This window comes from Oncorhynchus nerka, linkage group LG12 (assembly GCF_034236695.1).
Source record: "Oncorhynchus nerka isolate Pitt River linkage group LG12, Oner_Uvic_2.0, whole genome shotgun sequence".
Lineage (NCBI taxonomy): Eukaryota > Metazoa > Chordata > Actinopteri > Salmoniformes > Salmonidae > Oncorhynchus > Oncorhynchus nerka.
The window spans coordinates 18015249-18036050 of record NC_088407.1 but is presented as its reverse complement, the minus strand read 5'-3'; the positions used below and the strand labels follow the sequence as shown (position 1 = coordinate 18036050).

Genomic DNA, 20802 nt, shown 5'->3' with positions numbered 1-20802 from the left:
GAGTTCCTCTGTGGATATGGTAGAATCTTCCAGAAGGACAACCATCTCTGCAGCACTCCACCAATCAGGCCTTTATAGTAGAGTGGCCAGACGATTCCACTCTTTAGTAAAAGGCAGCCTGCTTGGAGTTTGCCAAAAGGCACCTAAAGACTCAGACCATGAGAAACAAGATTCTCTGGTCTGATGAAACCAAGATTGAAGTATTTTTGGCCTGAATGCCAAGCCTCACGTCTGGAGGAAACCTGCACCATCTCTACGTTGAAGCATGGTGGATGCAGCATCATGCTGTGGGGATGTTTTTCAGTGGCAGGGACTGGGAGACTAGTCAGGATCGAGGAAAAGATGAATGGAGCAAAGTACAGAGAGATCCTTGATGAAAATGTGCTCTAGAGCGCTCACCTTCCAACAGGGTTCACCTTTCAACAGGACAACACAGGAGTAGCTTCGAGACAAGTCTCTGAATGTCCTTGAGTGGCCCAGCCAGAGCTCGGACTTGAACCCGATCTAACATCTCTAGAGAGACCTGAAAATAGCTGTGCAACGACGTTCCCCATCTAACCTGACAGAGCTTGAGAGGATCTGCAGAGAAGAATGGGAGGAAAAAAAACAAATACAGATGTGCCAAGCTTGTAGCGTCATACCCAAGACTCGAGGCTGTAATCTTTTCCAAAGGTGCTTCAACAAAGTACTGAGTAAATCGAATCAAATCATATTTGTCACATGGCCGAATACAAAAGGTGTAGACCTTACCGTGAAATGCTTCCTTACAAGCCCTTAACCAACAATGCAGTTCAAGAAATAGAGTTAAGAAAATATTTACTAAATGAACTAAAATAACACAATAAAATGACATAACAATGACGAGGTTATATACAGGTGGTACCGGTACAGAGTAAATGTGCGGGGGTACAGGTTCGTCGAGGTAATTAGTCGAGGTGACTTTGCATAGATAACAGCGAGTAGCAGCAGTGTAAAAACAAAGGCAGGGAGGGTCAATGTAAATCGTCTGGGTGGCCATTTTATTAATTGTTCAGCAGTCTTATGGCTTGGGGGTAGTAGCTGTTATAAGGAGCCTTTTGGATCTAGACTTGGTGCTCCGGTACCACTTGCCGTGCGTTTGCAGAGAGAACAGTCTATGACTTGGGTGACTGGAGTCTTTGACAATTTTTTGGGCTTTTCTCTGACACAGCCTATTATGTAGGTCCTGGATGGCAGGAAGCTTGGCCCCAGTGATGTACTGGGCCATACGCATTACCCTCTGTGGCGCCTTACGGTCGGATGCTTTGCAGTTGCTATACCAGGAGGTGATGCAACTGGTCAGGATGCTCTTGATTGTGCAGCTGTCGAACTTCTGAGGACCCATGCCAAATCTTTTCAGTCTCCTAAGGGGGTATAGGCATTGTCGAGCCCTCTTCACGACTTTCTTGGTGTGTTTGGACCATGATAGTTTGTTGCTGATGTGGACACCAAGGAACTTGAAGCTCTCAACCTGCTCCACTACAACCCAGTCGATGAGAATGGGGTTCTGTTTGGCTCGCTTTTTCCCATAGTCCACGATCAGCTCTTTGTCTTGCTCACATTGAGGGAGAGGTTGTTGACCTGGCACCACACTGCCATGTCTCTGACCTCCTCCCTATAGGCTGTCTCATCGTTGTCGGTGATCAGGCCTAACACTGTTGTGTCGTCAGCAAACTTAATAATTGTGTTGGAGTCGTACTTGACCATGCAGGCATGAGTGAACAGGGAGTACAGGAGAGGACTGAGCATGCACCCTTAATGGGCCCCGGTGTTAAGGATCAGTGTGGCAGATGTGTTGTTGCCTACCCTTAACACCTGGGGGTGGCCCATCAGGTCGTCCAGGATACAGTTGCAGAGGGAGGTGTTTAGTCCCAGGGTCCCAGAGTGATGTGCTTTGTGGGCACTATGGTGTTGAACGCTGAGCTGTAGTCAATTAACAGCATTCTCACATAGGTGTTCCTTTTGTCCAGGTGGGAAAGGGCAGTGTGGAGTGGGATTGAGATTACGTCACCTGTGGATCTGTTGGGGCAGTATGCGAATTGGAGTGGGTCTAGGGTTTCCGGGATGATGGTGTTGATGTGAGCCATGACCAGCCTTTCAAAACACTTCATAGCTACTGACGTGACTGCTTACGGGGCGGTAGTCATTTAGACAGGTTACCTTCGGATTCACCACAGGGACTATAGTGGTCTGCTTAAAATATGTGGGTATTACAGACTTGGTCAGGGAGAGGTTGAAAATGTCAGTGAAGACATGCTCTGAGTACATGCCCTGGTAATCTGTCTGGCTTTGCCTGTTTGATGGTTCGTCTGAGGGAATAGCGGGACTTCTTATAGAGCATCCGGATTAGTGTCACGCTCCTTGAAAGCGGCAGGATCTAGCCTTTATTTCAGTGCAGATGTTGCCTGTAATCCATTGCTTCTGGTTGAGATATGTACGTACGGTCACTGTAGGGATGAAGTCGCCAATGCACTTATTGATGAAGCCGGTGACTGAGGTGGTGTACTCCTCCTGGAGAGTAGCATCCGCGTCATCTTACCACTTCCGTATTGAGTGTGTCACTGGTACTTCCTGCTTTTAGTTTTTGCTTGTAAGCAGGAATCAGGAGGATAGAGTTATGGTCAGATTTGCCAAATGGATGGTGAGGGAGAGCTTTGTAAGTGTCTCTGTGTGTGGAGTAAAGGTGCTTGAATTTTTTTCCCTCTGGTTGCACATGTGACATGCTGGTAGAAATGAGGTAAAACAGATTTGTTTGTCTCTATTAAAGTCCCCGGCCACTAGGAGCGCCGCTTCTGGGTGAGCATTTTCTTGTTTGCTTCTGGCTTTATACAGCTTGTTGAGTGGGGTCTTAGTGCCAGCATCGGTCTGTGGTGGTAAATGGATGGCTACGAATAATATAGATATTGTGTTCTACAGCTTACAGCCGAGCAATACCTCGATACTTCTTTAATATTATACATTGTGCACCAGCAGTTATTGACAAATACACACACACCCCGCCCTTCGTCTTACCAGACGTAGCTGCTCTGTCCTGCCGATACACGGAAAACCCAGCCAGCTCTATATTGTCCGCGTCGTCGTTCAGCCACGACTCGATGACACACAAAATATCAGTTTTTAATGTCCCGTTGGTAGGAAGGTCTCGACCGTAGATCTTTGAGTTTGTTTTCCAGTGATTGCACGTTAGCCAATAGAACCGATGGTAGTGGTGATTTACTCACTCGCCTACAGATCCTAACAAGGCGTCCCGACCTTCTCCCTCTGTATCTCCGCCTTTTCTTCACGTGGACTGTTCTCCGGAAAGCAGTATATCCTTCCTGTCCCACTCATTAAAGAAAAAATCTTTGTCCAGTTCGAGGTGAGTAATCGCTGTTCTGATGTCCAGAAGCTCTTTTCGGTCTTAAGAGACAGTAGCAGCAACTTAATGTATAAAATAAGTTACAAACAATGTGAGGGTTAACAAAGAAAATAGCACAGTTGGTTAGGAGCCCATAAAACGCCAGCCACCCCTCCAGCGCCATTATTATTATTATTATTATTATTATTATTATTATTACATAGTTCACTATGTAGGGAATATTTTAGAACAGACACCATGTCAGCACCTTTGAGAATTCCCTACTGTCCACATATACAGCGAGTTCCCAAATTATTGACACCCTTGATAAAGATGAGCAAAAAAAAAAAGTTGCCAATAATTTGGGATCTGACTGTATCTACAAATGCATTGTTTTATACAATATTTTAACATTTGATCAGTTTCCTGACCAAGATGCCCAATATTTAATCATGTTGCTAGGATGCCAAAGTCAATTCTAGTGTTCTATATGTAATTATATGGTCCAAACTCTCTCTAAATCTGTCTCTGCTGCAGGTCATAACATGGATATCTATGTGTCGGTGGCGTGTCATCCGGGCCACTTCGTAGTGCAACCTTGGAGAGATATGTACAAGCTGGTGGTTCTGATGGAAGAGATGATCCTGTACTATAATAAAACAGAGGAGAAGCCTCTCAAAGGGGAGAAGAACCAGATATATGCTGCCAAAGTAGAGAACAAGTAAGTATGTTGGTAGTGGATGGTAGCAGGGGGGGGTGGGGGGGGTAATGTGTCTTAGGGCACTGTAGCCCGAGAGTGTGTTGGGCCACTGTAGCCCAGGAGTGTGTATGAGGGATTTGGATAGGTCTTCTAGTAAGATAGTCTGACTGCATTCATTAACAGTGTACTAAATTGGGCACCCAGGCTAGGGATGAACTTGAATTAACAAACCTCTTGATTGAATTAACTTGCTTAATTGACCTCTCTGTGCCCTCCCAGTTGGCACCGTGTGCTGGTGAAGGGGGTGTTGACCAACGGTCTGGTGTCGGTCTATGAACTGGACTATGGTAAACATGAGCTGGTCAGTGGCACACAGCTCCGCCCCCTCATACAGGAGTTCCGACTGCTACCATTCCAGGGCATCACCGCACAACTCGCAGGTAACTAAGGAGAGTTTCCCCAGGCAACCATATAGCGTAGACTTCGGAATGCACCCAGACTACAAAAGAATCAGAAACAAGTGGTTCTTCTGATCTGCACATTTTGGAAAAAGAGTTATGTCCCTTATATGGCTGTGTTGTTGTGAACAAATACCTCTGGAATGTGTCACATGGTCCTTGAGCTTGTTAATGTCTAGATAAGTCCATTAATTATGAACATACAGATTGTTTGAGTAGGGAGTCCTCTGGTGGCCAGGATAGCAAATGAACTGAGAAATGACTTGTGTTAGTCATGAGTTTAGAGCAGGGGTGACACATACGGGCCAGATCCGGCCCACGAGGGGGAACTGTTTTGTTGTTTTTGGTGGAAGGGGGAACTAATTTAAATGGATTAAAACCACATTTAAACTGTGTAGAAAGGATAATGGACTTACATTTAAACCATTTTTATACCTCTCTAATTATCACTGAAATTAAACTTAGACTGTCAGGGAGCATAGAAAATTCCCAAAATGAATAATAGAGGACTATCTTTTTTGCTAATTATGACCACGAGGAAATTTTCAGTGTGACCTTGTTGAAGATCGAATTCTGCCCCTGGGACAAAATTTGTTTGACACCTCGGTTTAAAAGATATATGTGATATAAATGTTTTACTTTGCTTTTTTTTACCATTTCATGAAATTAAACATTTTTACTTGCCTATTTCTCATACATAATTCAGAGGATAGCTTTTTCATATGAAGCTTGTTGATTGGCTAACATTTCTTCTCCACCAATAGGAGTGAAGCTGAGGCAGTGGTCAGAGGAGGCTTCCATCTTGTTCCGGAACCATGTGGAGAAGAAGCCGCTGGTGGCCCAGCTGGAGGCCGTACAGGATGCGCATCACCCCTGGGACAGGAAGTTGACCGTCTTCCTGGTTGACACCTCGCAGGAGGAGAGGGACATCTGGGTTCACGACATCATGGCCGAGTTCGCTGACGAACTCACCAAAGAAGTGTAGTTCGATCAACCCTGTGCACAACAGTGCATCTAGAGTGCTGGTTATGGCAGGAACAACTACGTAGATCTATTCAAAACAAATGTAAAAGAAAATATATTTTTTAATTAGAATAAAGTATAAACATTTGTTTTGGATATCTAAGTGTAGTTGGATGCTGGACTTTTCTACAGATGTTGCTGTGAGAAACCAGAACTGTTGCCGTTACAATGGGAGACAGTTGGAAGGAGAGGAGACTTGGACTTGTTGTGCTTGAGAGTGGGGGGGACACAGTGAAACACCCTCACTCACAGTATGGGATGGCATTCTGATGAAAAGCTCAATAATATCACCATCGTGCCGACTTCCCTAAAAGCTTTGCCACACAGAGGTTGTCATAATCTGTTGAACGTCTAGCTGTGATATGGGATGGGTTTCCTGACGCCTTCGCTCATATTGTACTTTTGTTTTCTTGACTCAATAAATATGTATGTGATACATAAGCTGCATTAACAATCAACGCACACAAAGTGCATTCAAACTATTCAGACCCCTTGACTTTTTCCACATTTTGTTACATTACAACCTTATTCTAAAATGTATTAAATATATATATTTTTCTCATCAATTTTCACACAATACCTGATAATGACAAAGCGAAAACAGCTTTTTATAAATGTTTGCTAATTTATTAAAAATAAAAAAACGAAATGCCTTATTTCCATCTCTGCAGCACTCAACCAATCAGGCCTTTATGGTAGAGTGGCCAGACGGAAGGCACTCCTCAGTAAAAGGCACATGACAGCCCACTTGGAGTTTGCCAAAAGGCACCTAAAGGACTCTCACACTATGAGAAACAAGATTATCTGGTCTGAGGAAACCAAGATTGAACTCTTTTTGGCCTGAATGGCAAGCATCACGTCTGGAGAAAAACTGGCACCATCCCTACGGTGAAGCGTGGCAGCATCATGATGTGGGGATGTTTTTCAGCAGCAGGCACTGAGAATCTAGTCAGGGTTGAGGGAAAGATGAACGGAGCAAAGTACAGAGAGATCCTTGATGACAACGACCCTAAGCACACAACCAAGACTTTTTGGACAAGTCTCTGAATGTCCTTGAGTGGCCCAGCCAGAGCCCGGACTTAAACCCGATCGAACATCTCTGGAGAGATCTGAAAATAGCTGTGCAGCGATGCTCCCCATCCAACCTGACCGAGCTTGAGAGGAATGGGAAAAACTCCCCATACAGGTGTGTCAAGCTTGTAGTGTCGTACCCAAGGAGACTTGAGGCTGTAATCACTGCTGACGGTGCTTCAACAAAGTACTGAGTAAAGGGTCTGAATACTTATGGAAATGTCATATTTCAGTTTTGTATTTTTTTTTATAAATGTGCAAACATTTCTAAACCTGTTTTTGCTTTACACACTATAATATATAATGACAGACTGATAAGGGGGAAAAAACTAAGGCTGTAGCGTAACAAAATGTGGAAAAAGTCAAGGTGTCTGATTACTTTCCGAATGCACTGTAACTCAACTTATCAAAGACTGTTGTTAATTAAGACAGTTACAGTATGAAGGCCTTTACCGAGACCTGTACACTTCAGTCTGACGTCAGGAAGGTTTACAAAACATACTTAAAGGGATAGTTCAGCCAATCTTTTGGTCCATAGACTGCTTTGAAGGTAAAATCGCTGAACTGTCTCTCTAAAAATATATTGCCTCTAGTCAGTTGATGATGCAAAGAAGCCATTGTTATTTCTATTTCCCGCTCATGTGACTTAGATCGGTTGGGGAAAAAATAAAAGTGGGTTTTCATTTATTTATTTTTCAAGTGTTGAATTTGTGCCAGACGACAAGACTTTCTGCATATATCCTTAGGGACCAAGGGTTTTTTCTGTCCATGTGAACTGAGAAAAACTCTAGTTTGTTACAATATTAGGCTAGTACTGCACGATATGTTGGAAATATTGCTGAATTGTTGAATTACCGTTGGGAGTGATGGTTTGGCTGGAGTTTAACTGAGAACAGTTAAGGGGTAATTCAGCCATTTTTACATATTTAGATATTTTTTTCCTAACTTTGAAATCAGTCTACAGACAAGGAATGACTAATCCACACTTTGGTTTTGTTAAAATACACAGCTTTTCATGGGGAGGAAACAAAAATATGTAAAATCGCTGAACTATTCCTTTAAGGGTATTGGTTTTATTTTCGTTGACATTTAGACTTGAGGTTGACTGCATACAATATGTAAAACGTTTCAGAAATAATGTTAAATGGTCAACTTTGCCAAGTTGTTTGCAGAAGTTAAGTTCATACCGAGACAGAAAGAAAACATAACTTTTGTAGTTGTCACTCATAATGAAATTCAAAGTCTTTATTAAAATAGCAATATGGTAACTTATCTACATGTCATATCACATCAGTGTCAATAAATAGATAAATAACCCAAATACATTAAAGTTCACTCTTTCCCAACGTGCACCTTCATGTCTTTTCTCAGTGACTGGGTATAGAGGAGAGAACAGGAGAGGTTGGGAGGAACAGAGGATGGGGAGCAGGAGAGGATGGGAGGAACAGAGGATGGGGAGCAGGAGAGGATGGGAGAAACAGAGGATGGGGAGCAGGAGAGGATGGGGAGCAGGAGTGGTGAGAAGAGAAGAGAGGATGGGGAGGAGTACATCTCATCCTTAGATCTGATATACACATTACATCATTAGGCATGGATATGATCTTGTATTATTTTAAAAGGCCAATCGATCATTAGAAACCCCTTTTGCAATTATGTTGGTACAGCTGAAAACTGCTGTTCTGATTAAAGAAGCAATAAAACTGGCCTTCTTTAAACTAGTTGAGTATCTGGAGCATTAGCATTTGTGGGTTTGATTACAGGATCAAAATGGCCAGAAACAAATAACTTTATTTTGAAACTCGTCAGTCTATTCTTGTTCTGAGAAATGAAGGCTATTTCATGTGAGAAATTGCCATGAAACTGAAGATCTCATACAACGCTGTGTACTAATCCCTTCACAGAACAGCGCAAACTGACTCTAACCAGAATAGAAAGAGTGGGAGGCCACGGTGCACAACTGAGCATGAGGACAAGTACATTAGTGTCTAGTTTGAGAAACAGACACCTCAAGTCCTCAACTGGCAGCTACATTAAATAGTACCCGTAAAACACCAGTCTCAGTTCCTCAGTCCAGTGTCTGTGTTATTTTGCCCATCTTAATCTTTTCTTTTTATTGGCCAGTCTGGATATGGCTTTTTCTTTGCAACTCTGCCTAGAAGGCCAGCATCCCGGAGTCGCCTCTTCACTGTTGACGTTGAGACTGGTGTTTTTTGGGTACTATTTAATGAAGCTGCCAGTTGAGGACTTGGGAGGGATCTGTTTCTCAAACTAGACACTCTAATGTACTTGTCCTCTTTCTCAGTTGTGCACCGGGGCCTCCCACTCCTCTTTCTATTCTGGTTAGAGTCAGTTTGCACTGTTCTGTGAAGGGAGTAGTCCACAGCGTTGTACGAGATCTTCAGTTTCTTGGAAATTTCTCGCATGGAATGGCATTCATTTCTCAGAACAAGAATAGACTGACGAGTTTCAGATGAAAGTTATTGTTTCTGGCGATTCTGTGCCTGTAATTGAACCCACAAATGCTGACGCTCCAGATACTCAACTAGTCTAAAGAAGGCCAATTGTATTACTTCTTTAATCAGAACAACAGTTTTCAGCTGTGCTAACATAATTACAAAAGGTTTTTCTAATGATCAATTAGCTTTTTACAATGATAAACTTAGATTAGCTAACACAACGTGCCATTGGAACACAGGAGTGATGGTTGCTGATAATGGGCCTCTGTACGTCTCTGTACGTGTATGTAGATATTCCATTAAAAATCAGCCGTTTCCAGCTACAAAAGTCATTTACAACATCAACAATGTCTACACTCTATTTCTGATCAATTTCATGTTATTTTAATGGACAAAAAAATTGCTTTTCTTTCAAAAACAAGTACATTTCTAAGTGACCCCAAACTTTTAAACGGTAGTACATGTGTAGTAGTACACACAGATGCACACATACAATGTTATCTCGTCTTAGTCTAACAAGATTCATTAAAACGATATAGCGTCCTCTCAGGTCTTCCAGCGCTTATCGAATGGACAGAATCATGACGAACTCTGGGAGGCAAGAGAGGGGAAATTAGAAAGGCCACAACATGTTTGGCCACCACTGTGTTAGAGAATTTTGTGTGTGTGTACCAATCAAAGGTTTGGACACACCTACTCATTCCAGGGATTTTCTTTATTTTTACTATTTTATACATTCTGGAATAATAGTGAAGACATCAAAACTAGGAAATAACACACATCGAATCATGTAGTAACCAAAAAAAAGTATTAAACAAATCAACATATATTTGAGATTAGTAGCCACCCTTCACCTTGATGACAGCTTTGCACACATTTGGCATTCTCTCAACCAGCTTCATGGGGTTGTCACCTGGAATGCACTTCAATTAACAGGTGTGCCTTCTTAAAAGTTAATTTGTGGAATTTCTTTACTTCTTAATGCGTTTGAGCCAATCAGCTGTGTTGTGACAAGGTAAGGGTGGTATACAGAAGTTAGCCCTGTTTGGTAAAAGTCCATATTATGGCAAGAACAGCTCAAATAAGCAAAGAGAAATGACTGACCTTCATGTCTCCATCATTACTTTAAGACATGAAGGTCAGTCAATCCAGACAATTTCTTCAAGTGCAGTCGCAAAAACCATCAAGCACTATGATGAAACTGGCTCTCATGAGGAACACCACAGGAAAGGAAGACCCAGACTTACCTCTGCTGTAGAGGATAAGTTCATTAGAGTTAACTGCACCTCTGATTGCAGCCCAAATAAATTCTTCAGAGTTCAAGTAACAGACACATCTCAACATCAACTGTTCAGAGGAGACTGAGTGAATCAGGCCTTCATGGTTGAATTGTTGCAACGAAACCACTACTAAAGGACACAAATAAGAAGAAGACTTGCTTGGGCCAAGAAACACGAGCAATGGACATTAGACAGGTGGAAATCTGTCCTTTGGTCTGATGAGTCCAAATTTTTGATTTTTGGTTCCAACCGCCGTGTCTTTGTGAGACGCAGAGAAGGTGAACGGATGATCTCCGCATGTGTGGTTCCCACCATGAAGCAAGGAGGAGGAGGTCTGATGGTGTGGGGGTGCTTTGCTGGTGACCCTGTCTGTGATGATGTATTTACATTTCAAGGCACACTTAACCAACATGGCTACCGCAGCATTCTGCAGCTATATCCCATCCGGTTTGCGCTTTGTGGGACTATCATTTGTTTTTCAACAAGACAATGACGCAACACACCTCCATGCTGTGTAAGGGCTATTTGACCAAGAAGGAGAGTTATGGAGTGCTGCATCAGATGACCTGGCCTCCACAATCACTCGGCCTCAACCCAAATGAGATGGTTTGGGATGAGTTGGACCGCAGAGTGAAGGAAAAGCAGCCAACAAGTGCTCAGCAGACTGTTGGAGAAGCATCCCAGGTGAAGCTGGTTGAGAGAATGCCAAGAGTGACATTCAAGGCAAAGGGTGGCTACTTTGAAGAATCTAAAATCTAAAATATATTTGGATTTATTTAACACTTTTTTGGTTACTACATGATTCCATATTTTTGATGTCTTCACTATTATTCTACAATGTAGAAAATAGTACAAATAAAGAAAAACCCTTGAATGAGTAGGTGTATCCAAACTTTTGACTGGAACTGTAAGTGATCGTACTTTTGTGTGTGTATCCTGAATGTTTTTTGAGTATTTCCTCCACGTCTGTGTGTGTGCACAATTATCTCCTCACCGTCAAAGTCGACGCTTCCATCTCCATTGATGTCAATCTCCTTGAGGATATCTTCCAGCTCTCCTTTCTTCAGTTTCTCCCCCAGAAAACACTTCACCGCTTCCTTCATCTCATCCTGACTGATTTTCCCATCACAGTCTTGGTCAAACTGAGAGGAGAGGTGAGAAGGGGAGAGGGGTGAGGCGAGGAGGGGTGATAGGAGAGGCGAGGAGGGGTGAGAGGAGGAGTGAAGAGGAATGAGGAGAAGTGAGGGGAGATTTGAGGAGGGGTGAGAGGAGGAGTGAGGAGGAATGAGGAGAAGTGAGGGGAGAGGTGAGGAGGGGTGAGAGGAGGAGTGAGGAGGAATGAGGAGAAGTGAGGGGAGAGATGAGGAGGGGTGAGAGGAGGAGTGAGCAGAGGTGAGGAGGAATGAGGAGAAGTGAGGGGAGAGGTGAGGAGGGGTTAGAGGAGGAGTGAGGAGAGGTGAGGGGAGAGATGAGGAGGGGTGAGAGGAGGAGTGAGGAGAGGTGAGGAGGAATGAGGAGAAGTGAGGGGAGAGATGAGGAGGGGTGAGAGGAGGAGTGAGGAGGAATGAGGAGAAGTGAGGGGAGAGGTGAGGAGAGGATGTTGAGGACGAGAGGATGGGGGTGAGTAAGTAAACAGGTGAGTTAATATTGGTTGAGGGATGAATCTGAATTTGAGGAAGAGTAGGTCAGCTCAATCATGCAACGATGTAAACGCTGGAGGATGAATGTTTGAGTTATAATGCCTGTGTTTTTATTTGTAGTTTCCTTTGGTTCCAATCTCAATATCCTACCTGAGAGAAGGCTGATCTGAGCTCCTTCAGCCCCAGCATGTCAACAGTCTCCCCCATTATCCTGGGACCCATTAGCTCACAGAAGTCATCAAAGTCCATCAGACCACCCACTGCAGAGAAACATACCAATCAACAATCAGGACAAAGATAGGGACTGGACCAACACACCAATCAACAGTCATGTCAGTCATGTCACTACATTGACATGAGTCTGTATCTGTTCTCCTCTCTGTCTTTCTCTCTGTCTTTCTCCATCTCTCTTTCTCCCTCTTCAGCAGTCATATCACACAATCCTCATCTTGATCTCCAGCAGAACTATAACGGGTCTGTAACAGGTCTATAACAGGTTATAAAAGGTCTATAACAGGCTATAACAGATCTGTAACAGGTCTATAACAGGTTATAACAGGTCTGTTACAGGTTATAACAGGTCTGTTACAGGTTATAACAGGTCTGTAACAGATTTATAACAGGTCTGTAACAGATTTATAACAGGTCTGTAACAGATTTATAACAGGTCTGTAACAGATTTATAACAGGTCTGTAACAGATTTTGACAGGTCTGTAACATGGTATAACAGTACTGTAACAGGTTATAGCAGGTCTGTAACAGGTCTATAACAGGTTTTGGCAGGTCTGTAACATGTTATAATAGTACTGTAATAGGTTATAGCGGATCTGTAACAGGCCTATAACAGGTTAAAACAGGTCTATAACAGGTGTGTAATGGGTCTGTAACAGGTTTGTAACAGGTCTATTACTGGTCTGTAACAGGTCTATAACAGGTTATAGCGGGTCTGTAACAGGCCTATAACAGGTTTGTAACAGGTCTATTACTGGTCTGTAACAGGTCTATAACAGGTTATAGCGGGTCTGTAACAGGCCTATAACTGGTCTGTAACAGGTTAAAACAGGTCTATAACAGGTTAAAACAGGTCTATAACAGGTGTGTAATGGGTCTGTAACAGGTTTGTAACAGGTCTATAACTGGTCTGTAACAGGTCTATAACAGGTGTGTAACGGGTCTGTAACAGGTCTATAACAGGTGTGTAATGGGTCTGTAACAGGTTTGTAACTGGTGTGTAATGGGTCTGTAACAGGTCTGTAACAGGTCTATAACTGGTGTGTAATGGGTCTGTAACAGGTTTGTAACAGGTCTATAACTGGTCTGTAACAGGTCTATAACAGGTGTGTAACGGGTCTGTAACAGGTCTATAACAGGTGTGTAACAGGTTAAAACAGGTCTATAACAGGTGTGTAATGGGTCTGTAACAGGTCTGTAACAGGTCTATAACAGGTTATAGCAGGTCTGTAACAGGTCTATAACAGGTTATAGCAGGTCTATAACAGGTTATAGCAGGTCTGTAACAGGTCTATAACAGGTTATAACAGGTCTGTAACAGGTTATAACAGGTCTATAGCAGGTTATAGCAGGTCTATAACAGGTTATAGCAGGTCTGTAACAGGTTACAACAGATCTGTAACAGGTCTGTAACAGGTTAAAACAGGTCTGTAACAGGTTATAACAGGTCTATAACAGGTTATAGCAGGTCTATAACAGGTTATAGCAGGTCTATAACAGGTTACAACAGATCTGTAACAGGTCTGTAACAGGTTAAAACAGGTCTGTAACAGGTTATAACAGGTCTGTAACAGGTCTGTAACAGGTCTGTAACAGATCTGTAACAGGTCTGTATGTAACAGGTTAAAACAGGTCTGTAACAGGTTAAAACAGGTCTGTAACAGGTTAAAACGGGTCTATAACAGGTTAAAACAGGTCTGTAACAGGTTAAAACAGGTCTATACCAGGTTATAGCAGGTCTGTAACAGGTTATAACAGGTCTGTAACAGGTTACAACAGATCTGTAACAGGTCTGTAACAGGTTATAACAGGTCTGTAACAGGTCTGTAACAGGTCTGTAACAGGTTACAACAGATCTGTAACAGGTTATAACAGGTCTGTAACAGGTTATAACAGGTCTGTAACAGGTCTGTAACAGGTTATAACAGGTCTGTAACAGGTCTGTAACAGGTTATAACAGGTCTGTAACAGGTCCATAACAGCTATATAACAGTTATAAGACACTCACTCCTCATCTTAATCTGTTGTACTATTTCCAGAAGCTCCATCTCAGTGGGCATGTAGCCCATGGTCCTCATGCACTCTGCCACGTCCTTGTAGTTCAGGTAGCCGTCGCAGTCGTAGTCAAACTCCTTGAAGGCAAAGTCCAGCTCTGCTCCAAACGTCAAATGTTAGAGGTCAGAAGGTGATGATGACACCATGGAAGTCGAATTACTAGAAAGAACATTCCCATTTAAGTCAACATTCTGTGATGGCTGGGCTGATGGCCATATTGATTCTACCCCTGACAGTACTGTCAAAGTTCTGTGGTCTGAGGGGCGTTTTGTCCATTCTAGTCATGCTATTTCTATGGATGACTCAAAGCTTCCCCCCTTTTACAAATATAATGTCTGGCTGAATCCTAACTTGAGTAATACGAGCTCAATATATTGAGTGGTGCTACTGGTCAACGTACTTGAAATAAAGCATTCTACTGTATATGCAACATCACTGTGCTAAGAAGACTCACCATCCAACTCAGCTTGAGCCAACTCTCTCTCCTAAAGGAAGACAGCAGGGGAGAGGTGTTTTAGAGAGGGAGAAACAACACTGTCTGACAATACTTCAACCAGGCTTACATTTTGTGTAATATTATAGCGCATGACTTGCAGAAGATCCCCATGTACTACAATGTGGATAAGGGCAACCTTGAAGACGTTGGGACAAAAACAGATGCTTATGGCTGGAAGTTTAGAACAGGAAATGTTAGATTTAGACTGTTGTGTAAGAGGAGATCATTCTGGTACTGTAGTGAGGTAAATTAGTGAGGGATTGGGGACAGGTACAGTTAAGGACGTTTCCTTCTCATGGTGGATTAAATCATTAAGAGTTCCATCCTGTTTCTCTGGGAAAACATTCAACCTGTTGTGTTGATACGCCCAGCCGACATGCTCACACTGCATGCTCAATACGATCTAGTTTTAAGTTCTGATTTGAATTCTTCTTTCCTTAATCGATGTCCCCGGGTTAAGTTTCACAATGTCAAGAAACATTTCAAAGGAAGACAACAGCAATTGTTCAGAAAACATCAAACATAAAACATGAACACACATCAATTGGTCTAAACATGATTAAAATAACCGTATAACTTTCCCCTTTTGTTCGATGCTCTCATTAATCCTAATGGGTGGTGAGAGGATAACTACTCTGTGTGTGTAACTTAAAGGATCATTACTACCCCCACACACACGAACACACAGTCATACACACAGGAAGGCACGGATGCAGCATGCTGGCAGATAAGCAGGCACGCACTCACATACATCGGCATGCAAAGATCAGAAGCTCAGCTAAAATAGCAGCTTCCCTGACTTTTCACTCCCCACCAAACACCAGCCTGCTGTTAGCCTAGCATGTCGCTCACTAAGTGGTGTGGGGTTATAGGTCAGGATTATGGGTTAGGGGTCAAAGGGTAAAGTAGCTGTGTGTATACTGCTCCAAACACGCTGCAGAGCAGGGTGGTGTGTATCTTCTCCATGTCCTGTCTCTTCTGCTCTTTCTTAGACACCTTCTTGGGAGCCGACTCCGAACCCGAGGCTGAGGACTTCTGGGAGGATTTACCACCTTTGCTAGGAGCCAAGAGAACACAGGGGTTCATATTAGAGACATTGACAAGCGCTATCTTACCGGCTCAGTGGCCTTGTGGTTAGAGTGTCCAACCCTGAGATTGGAAGGTTGGGAGTAAAAGACACTAAAAGACTGTAAAAATGGGAGACAATGCGTCTCTGCTTGGCACTCAGCATTAAGTGGATAGATTGGGGGTAATGCTCTGCGATAGACTAGCGTCATGTTCACTCCAGGTGGTGTACTTGTTCATCAAGCTGCCTCACGTTACAGAAACAGGAGATGGCCGTTCTATGAGCCATTCTTGCTCACACATGCCAATGCTGGTTCAAGGATACTTACTTACCATCTTGCCACCTTGACTTAACATAATCACCATTGGGTGAATGCATAGAAATAAGGTCATCACTCAATGGCCCCGCGTGCACATTAAAGTTTTACAGCTGAAGTGAAACACATTTGGTACAAGAGTTGTGATAAAAACAGAGATATTTTCTGCAACAACAAAACAAAACAAAAAACGATCCAGGTATCGTGGTGAAGACACCACTTGAAATGATTTTGGGCCAAAAACATCAGGTGTATCACAACCGCTTTGTCAGCTTCAGGTAACATATCAGTACGGTTCCAATGTCTCTCAATAACTTTATTGTTGCCCAACATTCCCACTGTCGTTCCCTGCTGTGAATTCTCCTGTCTCAGATGATCTTACCTGTCTGTAGAGGCTGCAGACGTTGCCGAGGTTACAGAGGCTACAGACGTTGCCGAGGTTACAGAGGCTGCAGACGTGGTGGATGGGGTCTTAGACATACTGGAGAAAAATGTGGAGTTACCCAGTTGTCACACACTCACAAAAAAAAAAAGATTTCTATTCAAGTCTAGCCAATCACACTGAGGGAAAAGAGGTGTCACCTACTTTAAGGATACACAGTCAAGGAGTAGGTCATCAACCAATCTCACCTTCTATTTTGTGCAAAGAGTTCAAACTGATCATTGATCTGCGTTGTCCTTACCTTCAGCTGTCCGGTACAAAACCAAAAACTAAAGAAAGAAATAGGAGATGCAGTCCTTCTCCTTCAGTAATGTGAATGACAGGATTGGGTCCTCTTGCTCTCCTCTCCTTCATCCCTCCCTCCTTCCCTCCCTCCGTCCATCCGTCAAAGAGTATTATCATGTGATTACCTGGCTAAATGTGTCTAGGTCAGATAACCAAACAACACGCGTGACAGAGTGTGATTGACTGTGGCTCTGTCATACACACACTCACACACACATTGTCACAAGGTGTGTGTGTGTGTGTGTGTGTGTGTGTGTGTGTGCGTGCGTGCGTGCGTGCGTGCGTGCGTGCGTGCGTGCGTGCGTGCGTGCGTGCGTGTGCGCGTGTGACGGATACAACTAATTTATTTAGTGAAGCAGTGCACATTTTCAAAGGCACAAAGATGAATGATGTTTAATTGAAATTGTATTTCAATTCATCAAATGCAGAACAAATTAATTGATTAATAAAAAGGTAAGATAGGATTCACATGAATAGGCTGTGTGGTAACCTTTAATCTGACAGTCCTCTTTCAGTTGGTGTTTACCTAGTGTAGATGCAGGGTTGGGGTCAATTCCTTTTCAATTCAGTCAATACAGGAAATAAACGGAAATTCCGACATCAATTCCAATTTACCTCATTGCCTTCTATGAGAAAAAAATTGGAAACAGAATTGGCATTTCAGTTTGTTCCTGAATTGACTGACTTGAAATGGAATTGACCCCAACCCTGCATAGACAATATTTATGCTTAAGTATATACCAAGTCAAAAGCGAACTGCAAAACACACCAGAACCAAAAAAGGGCAGCTGACACAGGGCACACTGGTAGCCCTGAGCCCTCAGAGCCCTGGCAGCCCTCAGAGTCCTGGTAGCCCTCAGAGCCCTGGCAGCCCTCAGAGTTCTGGCAGCCCTCAGAGCCCTGGCAGCCCTCAGAGCCCTGGCAGCTCTCAGAGCCCTGGTAGCCCTCAGAGACCTGGTAGCCCACAGAGCCCTGGTAGCCCTCGGAGCCCTGGCAGCCCTCGGAGCCCTGGCAGCCCTCAGAGCCCTGGCAGCTCTCAGAGCCCTGGTAGCCCTCAGAGACCTGGTAGCCCCGAGAGCCCTTGTAGCCCCGAGAGCCCTGGTAGCCCTCAGAGCCCTGGTAGCCCTCAGAGCCCTGGTAGCCCTCAGAGCCCTGGTAGCCCTCAGAGCCTTGGTAGCCGTCAGAGACCTGGTAGCCCTCAGAGACCTGGTAGCCCTGGTAGCCCTCAGAGCCCTGGTAGCCCTCAGAGACCTGTTAGCCCTCAGAGACCTGGTAGCCCTGGTAGCCCTCAGAGACCTGGTAGCCCTGGTAGCCCTGGTAGCCCTCAGAGACCTGGTAGCCCTCAGAGACCTGGTAGCCCTGGTAGCCCTCGGAGACCTGGTAGCCCTCAGAGACCTGGTAGCCCTCAGAGACCTGGTAGCCCTGGTAGCCCTCAGAGACCTGGTAACCCTCAGAGCCCTGGTAGCCCTCAGAGACCTGTTAGCCCTCAGAGACCTGGTAGCCCTGAGAGACCTGGTAGCCCTCAGAGACCTAGTAGCCCTCAGAGCCCTGGTAGCCCTCAGAGACCTGGTAGCCCCGAGAGCCCTTGTAGCCCCGAGAGCCCTGGTAGCCCTCAGAGCCCTGGTAGCCCTCAGAGCCCTGGTAGCCCTCAGAGCCCTGGTAGCCCTCAGAGCCTTGGTAGCCCTCAGAGCCCTGGCAGCCCTCAGAGCCCTGGCAGCCCTCAGAGCCCTGGCAGCTCTCAGAGCCCTGGTAGCCCTCAGAGTCCTGGCAGCCCTCGGAGCCCTGGCAGCCCTCAGAGCCCTGGCAGCTCTCAGAGCCCTGGTAGCCCTCAGAGACCTGGTAGCCCCGAGAGCCCTTGTAGCCCCGAGAGCCCTGGTAGCCCTCAGAGCCCTGGTAGCCCTCAGAGCCCTGGTAGCCCTCAGAGCCCTGGTAGCCCTCAGAGCCTTGGTAGCCGTCAGAGACCTGGTAGCCCTCAGAGACCTGGTAGCCCTGGTAGCCCTCAGAGCCCTGGTAGCCCTCAGAGACCTGTTAGCCCTCAGAGACCTGGTAGCCCTCAGAGACCTGGTAGCCCTGGTAGCCCTCGGAGACCTGGTAGCCCTCGGAGACCTGGTAGCCCTCAGAGACCTGGTAGCCCTCGGAGACCTGGTAACCCTCAGAGCCCTGGTAGCCCTCAGAGACCTGTTAGCCCTCAGAGACCTGGTAGCCCTGAGAGACCTGGTAGCCCTCAGAGACCTAGTAGCCCTCAGAGCCCTGGTAGCCCTCAGAGACCTGGTAGCCCCGAGAGCCCTTGTAGCCCCGAGAGCCCTGGTAGCCCTCAGAGCCCTGGTAGCCCTCAGAGCCCTGGTAGCCCTCAGAGCCTTGGTAGCCGTCAGAGACCTGGTAGCCCTCAGAGACCTGGTAGCCCTGGTAGCCCTCAGAGCCCTGGTAGCCCTCAGAGACCTGTTAGCCCTCAGAGACCTGGTAGCCCTGGTAGCCCTCAGAGACCTGGTAGCCCTGGTAGCCCTGGTAGCCCTCAGAGACCTGGTAGCCCTCAGAGACCTGGTAGCCCTGGTAGCCCTCGGAGACCTGGTAGCCCTCAGAGACCTGGTAGCCCTCAGAGACCTGGTAGCCCTGGTAGCCCTCAGAGACCTGGTAACCCTCAGAGCCCTGGTAGCCCTCAGAGACCTGTTAGCCCTCAGAGACCTGGTAGCCCTGAGAGACCTGGTAGCCCTGAGAGACCTGGTAGCCCTCAGAGACCTGGTAGCCCTGGTAGCCCTGTTAGCCATGGTAGCCCTCAGATCCCTCAGAGACCTGGTAGCCCTCAGAGCCCTGGTAGCCCTCAGAGACCTGTTAGCCCTCAGAGACCTGGTAGCCCTGGTAGCCCTCAGAGACCTGGTAGCCCTCAGAGACCTGGTAGCCTTCAGAGACCTGGTAGCCCTCAGAGACCTGGTAGCCCTCAGAGACCTGGTAGCCCTGGTAGCCCTCAGAGCCCTCATTGAAGACCTTCAATACAATACTACTTTATTGTCCATATGTTACAGTAAAGAACAGAGATTTGTCATGTGCTTATATTCACAAAACACACAGACCTGGCAGACGAAGTGGGCCTGGAGGTGGTCAGTGTACCCGCCTCGCCTCGATCCCAGTTTGGCCTCAAGGTCGTAGTGGACAGGGTTGAGACGACGGGCCCTATCAGCCTCCTGGTCCCACTGGTCATTGTGGACTGGGCTGGGTGAGGATGGCGATGGCTCCTCAGATACCAATGGAGGAGGAGGAGACGGATTCAGTCTGATCATGTCACTGTAGAGGCGGTTACAGCCTGTGCTGTACGTCCAGCTGACAAGGAGGTGGGCCTGGTGGGCAGCAAGGCTGGGGAGGGGCAGCCAACACAAGCCACACTGGTAAGCCTGGGAGCCCTGGTCGTCTGGTGCCTCAGTGAGGTCTTGCAGGATGGACACGCGGTGGAGGGAGAGCATGGAGGTGGTCAGGACACTGGAGGTGCCGCCCAGGTTCACCTCAGGGTCGTTGGGTACGGAGTAGAGGCATTGGGCCCCGTCGGACTCCGGGTCATGCTCCTGGATACTAAATACCTGTGGAGGGAAGACAGGCAGAAGTAAAGGCTTAGTCCCAAATAGCACCCTATTCTCTACATATTGCACTACTTTTGATTAGAGAAATGGCACCCTATTCCCTACATAGTGCACTACTTTTGATCAGGGTCCATAAGGAATTGGGACCTATGCTAAATTAGGCTTGTAAATTAGATGGAAACGTTTGGATATCATTGTAACTCAGACACATCTTCTTATTAAAATAAATGTTTCAGTTCTGAAATAATTTCATTGTCTTTGGGTGATAAATGCATTGCAGTGTAATATTTGGTTCTGTTTCCCGGGAAATAACGTGAAATTCAGACACTTAATAGAATGCCATTATCAAGGAACCCTA

The 20802-nt window shown here is 45.4% G+C and overlaps 2 protein-coding genes across 4 annotated transcripts in view; one reads left to right on the top strand and one right to left on the bottom strand.

The window, feature by feature from the left end:
• LOC115137898 (tudor domain-containing protein 7B-like) overlaps positions 1-7957 on the top strand; it is a 42819-nt gene extending 34862 nt beyond the window's left edge. The window contains exons 17-19 of the mRNA XM_029674187.2: positions 3893-4076; positions 4335-4495; positions 5278-7957. Of these exons, the coding sequence (XP_029530047.2) occupies positions 3893-4076; positions 4335-4495; positions 5278-5498 (566 nt within the window). The 3' untranslated portion in view covers positions 5499-7957. The remainder of the gene's footprint in view (positions 1-3892; positions 4077-4334; positions 4496-5277) is intronic.
• Positions 7838-20160, bottom strand: LOC115137892 (calcium-binding protein 2-like). 3 transcript variants are annotated; one of them, XM_029674174.2, is made up of 8 exons: positions 19944-20160; positions 16531-16629; positions 15688-15823; positions 14725-14755; positions 14224-14367; positions 12134-12243; positions 11338-11485; positions 7838-9654 (listed from the first exon to the last, which is right to left on the bottom strand). In XM_029674174.2, the coding sequence occupies exons 1-8, from the start codon at positions 20069-20071 to the stop codon at positions 9626-9628; spliced, it is 825 nt and encodes a 274-aa protein (XP_029530034.1). In that variant the 5' UTR covers positions 20072-20160; the 3' UTR covers positions 7838-9625. The 3 variants fall into 3 exon arrangements, with proteins under 3 accessions (XP_029530034.1, XP_029530035.1, XP_029530036.1); XM_029674175.2 differs by lacking the exon at positions 19944-20160 and adding an exon at positions 16832-16926; XM_029674176.2 differs by lacking the exon at positions 19944-20160 and adding an exon at positions 16779-16892.
• Positions 20161-20802: the final 642 nt, after the last annotated feature.

Coding starts and splice junctions, on each gene's coding strand:
- LOC115137892 (XM_029674174.2), bottom strand. CDS start 20,071: ATGACCAGTGGGACCAGGAGGCTGATAGGGCCCGTCGTCTCAACCCTG. Junction 12,244..14,223: donor ACAACAGATTAAGATGAGGA/GTGAGTGTCTTA, acceptor GTTTCTCTGCAG/TGGGTGGTCTGATGGACTTT. Junction 11,486..12,133: donor TCAGATCAGCCTTCTCTCAG/GTAGGATATTGA, acceptor CTCTCCTCTCAG/TTTGACCAAGACTGTGATGG.